Raw genomic sequence first — 5641 nt, forward strand, 5'->3', positions numbered from 1 at the left:
GTATTTTGGATACTTCCGTCTCATTTTGTTTGATTTTGTTGGATTCAGTAAATTCAGCTCCTCCTCAGACAGTTGCCGTTGATTCTGTTTTTGTTGTTGGTTGTTCTTTTTTGTTGTCAGACACACGTGTTGTCTCCCTTCCCCCTCTCCTGGAGCGCACGGCCCGCATCATGCCTTGCCTTGTTAGTCACAGAGCCGGGGCCGGATGTGCCGCGCTGTTAGAAGGTAGGGTAATTTTTGTTGCCACTCTCTTTCGTCCCCTGGGTTTGTGCCCCTGTCACGGGCTCAGATCTGGAGACTCCTCCATGAAAGGTAAACCAAGTGGCTTTCCCTTAGCTTCACCGTCAGGGGCTGGATTGCCGTGGAGCCTGAACTGATACACACAGGTATAGTCCGGGTGGCCCCAGTTGCTCAGCACTCGCAGCTTGATGTAATTGATGAACCCGGAGTGCTCGTTCTGCAATGAGAAAAAGAAATGAACTGTGTTTTCCTCTCTCCTCTTTGGCCACTGACAATGCAGGAGTGACACACTCACGCAACATCCTACTTCAGGCTGCCTTGCTAGGTCTTCTGGCACGCTGATAAGCTGCCATAGCGCAATCAAGACATTTCTTACCCTGCTCCACCTCTTTGGCCACGTGAGTTTTAAAGAAATAAACAGCTACCAAAAGCTGCAGCAAATACACTGCCAAGTTCTTTGCACTTGCTTTGAGTGTGTGTTCTTGCACAGAACAACACAGGGGTCGTAACTCTCATTGCTTTCTCTAGAATGTCACCCATCAGAATGGCCTCCCTGATGCTGCCCGTTACCGGCAACAACAAAATCCCTGGAAAGCCACACATCCCCAGTGTGAAAGTAGCCTGCCAGTACTGCACCCTACGTGAGGCAGCCGCTTGTGTGCAATTGGAAGCCACCTGGTCATGGCAATTTCTGCTGCAAGTGTAGCTGGAGCTTAGCGGTGCTATAAGCTGAAGCAGCTCTGCAGCTTAAAAGCCAGAAGGAAACAGAAACAGCCCAGCGGTCTGGGCATATGCAGGCAGTATAGAGGCAGCAGCAGAAATGCACGAGGGCCCCCATACGCCTCAGGCTTGGAAGCTTTTCCCCAGCCAACCGCGGTTCCCCTCTCCCACGCTTCACGTCCCTCTTTGTGTCCTTACCTGCAGCTGGAAGGTCTGACTGGGATCCTGGCCTGGCGTGAAGGTGAACTCTCCTAGCAAAGTTCCTTCCTCGTCACCTTCTTCCTGCAGGCCCTACAGGAAGACAGGGGTGGAGAAAACAGAACAGTGGGATGCGCTGCTGGAAGAGGATCACAAAGCCCCACAGGGCTTTCTGAAGCAAAGGTGGTCTAGGACCATCCACTGTGCCACTTCCCTTTCCCTCTGCCTCTCAAACTACCAACTCGCCCCAAGAGCGGGAAACCTTCTTTGCTGTGCTACCTTGGACAAAAAAGGAACGCTGTGGAAATGGAGCAACTCTGAGGAGCTTGTTACTCGCCCTGTGCAGGGAAGAACTGCACGCAGCAGCCCTCTTGGATCTGCAACCACCCTCCACGTCAAACGCTACGCAAAACTACCGCCACAATCCAGAGGAATCACTTACATAGACAGCAAAGTCCTTAGGAGCACTGGAGGTGCTGTCTGCATGGTAGGCCGTTGCTGGAACTCCATGGTTTAATGTAACTGCCGTGGGAAAGATGGCCCTGGGCAACTTGATGAAGACGTGCCCTTGGCTTCCTGGGAAGGGCCAGCAGTTACCTGGCTGATTGTCAGGCTGAAAAGAGAAGAAGAAACAGCGTTCATGTGCAAAAGAGCATCCTGGCTGAAATTCCTGCTGCAGCATCAGGGGCTCTGCAGGTGCACTGGCCCATCAGCTCTGCTCCAAAGCACAGGCATACGGGCATGGCGGTGAGCTGGGTGCACAACCTGCAGAAGCTCTTGGGCTCCTTCTTTTGTGGGGCAGCTTGCAAAAAATAAAAAAGAGGGGCTGCTGTGGCTGAAAGGCACCTGCCCGGGGCAAAGAAGGGCCCACCTGCACGAGCCTTTCCTGCAAGGGGAAGCAATCGCTCCCTCTCATCCAGTCCCACCCCCTTCCCCCGGCACCAGCCAGGGCTCCGACTTGTGCAGGTAGCTCAGGAGCAGTGCCAGGATGGGCTGGCAAACACAACATGGGGCCCTCCTGCAGTGCACGCCCTCCGTGCCCTCTGGGGCTCATTAAGAGCCCCAGCGTTCTCGCAGCCCAGATCTCTCATGGCACCTTATGGGTTCCCCTTCAGTGCCGGCCAGACAGCTCCACAATGGCTGGGAAGACAAGCAAGCTAGCCTGGCAGAAGCTTCCACAGAGGACCTGGGGCAGTCTGGCAGAAGAAATTCTCTGCTGGGATACACAAGAGGGGAGTAGGTCCTCGCAAGAAGGGGTGAAGACAAGGGTAAAGGCAACCCTCAGCAGGGCGTTTGGCCCCCCTCTGCCCCGCACCATTCTTCCTCTGTTTCACACTGTTCTTACCTCAAGAATAATCTCAGGAGGCCTCATATATGGTGTCACCAGCAACGAGTGCCAGAAGACTTTCCCGCTTCCAATCCAGGAGGGAGAAGTCTTGGAACGAACGATAGCGGCGCCTGCAAATAAAAACACGGGCACAGTGGTCAAGCAAGGCCAGGAGGAACCAAGGGCTGCTGACTCTGTTTTCCACATGAACAGCTGCACAGAAATGCCGGCTGCCTTTGCACTGTCCTCTTCAAAAGAGTTTCAAAGGCAGCCATACATCCCCAACAGTGATATTCCCCTCGTTCTCACTTGCTGTATCCCTCTGCAACACAATGCAGGGACTCGCTCAGCTATCCTAAGGGGCCACATAAACTGACAGCCAGCTGAGCAGTCACGTGAGAAACAACACCAAGTAGGAGTAGCGCTTTTCAGATGTGCTCCAGCCCGCTGAAGGCTCTCTCAGCAAGCACATTCTCAGGGCACAAGGTGGCCATTCACTCCTCACCCCTTCTCCCCTACCCTGCCCAAATGCCCGTCCTGTCAAACTGGACAAGACGCCCTTTGGAACCACCATCTGTGGTCTGGTTGTTTCTACAGCTTAACGGCAGCACCTGAAGTTTTGCTGGCATAATTACGCATCTGGAATGGGCTTTCTTCCAGCTTCTCCAGGACTTGATTGATCATCTCTTGAACAGCCTGGGAAGAAAGACAAAGGAGAGCGCTCATCAGAAGGAAAAGAAAAGGGAAAAGAGTTGCCTCCCAGCTCCCCTACAAAGCCTGCCAAAGCAAACTCGGCTGCTCCACTTGGATGTAATTCACACTGCCTGGGAGTTGCCTGCGAACCTCCAGAGCTCTACTATGACCATCTGGCACGGGAACAGAGAGGCTGCTCACTCCAGCGCACTGGACACGGATGCGGCACGAATGGGCTTTTCCTGTCGAGATGCCCCATGACAGGCAGGCTGCGCTGACAGTCCTGCTGGCCAGGAGATGGGGCTCGAGTCAGGCACGAGGCAGGGATTGCCCAGAGGTCACCACAACTGCTGCAGGCCAGCCACACACAGAGAGTTAACTTAAAGCAGAAGACAGAGCTTGCCTACTGCAATGGGGAAGAAAGGCAAAACGCAGAAGGAACTAAAGCCTGCCAAGCCTCGGGCTAACATGGCCTTTGAGATTCCCATCACGGGAATCACCGTCAGCTCAGGCTTCGGGCAGACCTGGGGCCATGCGAGCTCAAGCCACCAAAAGAGACGGTATCCACAGAGCAAGGGCTCTGAAACCAGAACAGCCTTCAGACTGGATGCCCCACGGGGAGGCTGAAACACAGCGTCTCCTGTGCATCTGCACAGGCCCCAGGCACCCAGGACAGCCAGGCTCAACTCAGGGTGCTGGCTTACAGGTCTTCCAGGGGAACCTGCCACCTCATGCACAGCAGCAGGTGCAGGGAAGGACTGACAGAGAGCAAGAAACAACTAAAAGGCATCTGAAATTCCCATCAGAGCTCATTCCTTTCCCCCACAAGAGCTCCGGAGCAACAGAGAAAGGACCGATGGTGATGCACCAGCATTTCTTCCTGCTGGACAAGCCTTTTAGCTGTCTGTGACAGGGAACACTAGCGAGGTATAATGCCACAGTGGGGAAAGAACTCTCTCAGCAGAGCTTTTTGCAATGTCCTCTTACCTCGCCGGTAAAGCCTGGAAGCTCATTTCTCTTCAGGGCCTCGTGGAGAGCACGCAGGGTGATGTCCTTTGCTCCCCATTGCAGGAAACGAAGCTGCTGCTGGATCTTGTCGAGCTCTTGTTCCACCCTCAGCATTTCCAGACCATCACCCACCAGCCTAGAGACAGCAGGTAATTAATGGAGAGCGCGCACACAGCTGTCTTCTCACAAGCCGTGAGATGTGAGGCAGAGAACGAGCCTCACTCCGCGTGACGACAGGGTAACCGAGGTTTAATAGAGAGTTGACAATACTGGTTGGCAAGCTCCAAGAGCTCCTGACCGAGAAGCTGCTTCCTGGCTTCCTGGCTAACTTTGGGGGAACTAACGGACATGGAGAGATAGCAGCTCGAATGGGGAAGGGGAGAAACTCGGGGCACTGGTCACAGAAGTTGGACTCAGGTAACAAGTGGTCATGGACAAGGGGCAGAGCTCCTCTAGAGAAGAGTCCAGCCAAAGGGAGATTCTTTTCTTACCATGAAGTCTTTTTTTTCCACTGCCCTTGAGCCTCCAGCAAGACTTCCAACGCAGTAAACACCTGCCAGGAATTCCACAAAGCTCTCAATAAATCATCTCTATAAATGTTCTGCCTTGGGCTGCCCACTCCCCTATCCCTGGGCAGAACAAATTGTTGGAGGCTTCCGAAAGAAGCATCCTCAAATCAGAGCTCTACTGAGACTCACCGAAAGACACCACAGCCACGGTGAACAGCAGCAGGGAAACTGTCTTCCAAGCCTTAGGTTGCCTACAAAGAAGGAGAAGCGTGGTGAAGAATGGTGAAGCAGGCCGTATCTGTACAGTGCAGAAGACGACTACGGAGCAACAGATGTTTAAAACTTGGGAAGGAACCATATCCTTACCAGTCCCCACGCCTGCCTTGCTGTCGTTTCGCCATTTCTCCGAAGCACAGCGACAAAAGACGCAGCTCGAAGCACAGCGACAAAAGACGCAGCTCGAAGCACAAGCCACAAAAGACGCGGCTCGAAGCACAAGCCACAAAAGATGCAGCTCGAAGCACAAGCCACAAAAGACGCAGCTCGAAGCACAAGCCACAAAAGACGCAGCTCGAAGCACAAGCCACAAAAGACGCAGCTCGCAAGGAGTGAGCCAAACCCTGTCCAACAGCTATGCCGTCAGGACTGAGAGTGGCCAAGGGCGGGGACAAGCTGCCTCAGTGCTGAGGGCCCTTTGTGACTTCACAATGGCCAGTGATGTCACCGCAGAGCAGCCAGCGCCATGTTTTGAGGGACAGGGAACAGGCTTTGCACCTCCTGCCTGCAGGGGAAAAGATCCTACAAGGTCAAAAAAAAACAAACACCTCCTGCCCAGCAGCCTGCTTGGTAGGATTTTGCTGAAGGGGAACGGGCTGGGAGCTACAAGCCGCCTGCCTTTTTCGGTCCCTGCTTTTGATGCCCTGTACATCAGATGTCTCACTCCGGG

At 53.9% G+C, this 5641-nt stretch overlaps 1 protein-coding gene across 1 annotated transcript; it reads right to left on the minus strand.

The window, feature by feature from the left end:
• Positions 1–6: 6 nt before the first annotated feature.
• LOC122192922 (SUN domain-containing protein 3-like) lies at positions 7–4372 on the minus strand. The gene is made up of 6 exons (XM_042893614.1): positions 4166–4372; positions 3097–3181; positions 2504–2616; positions 1601–1771; positions 1159–1251; positions 7–457 (listed from the first exon to the last, which is right to left on the minus strand). Exons 1-6 carry the CDS (start codon positions 4298–4300, stop codon positions 278–280), a joined length of 777 nt encoding a protein of 258 aa, XP_042749548.1. The 5' UTR covers positions 4301–4372; the 3' UTR covers positions 7–277.
• Positions 4373–5641: the final 1269 nt, after the last annotated feature.

The sequence above is a fragment of the Lagopus leucura genome, unplaced genomic scaffold (assembly GCF_019238085.1).
Source record: "Lagopus leucura isolate 7727_CA_CO unplaced genomic scaffold, USGS_WTPT01 59958-0_obj-0_obj, whole genome shotgun sequence".
Taxonomy (NCBI): domain Eukaryota; kingdom Metazoa; phylum Chordata; class Aves; order Galliformes; family Phasianidae; genus Lagopus; species Lagopus leucura.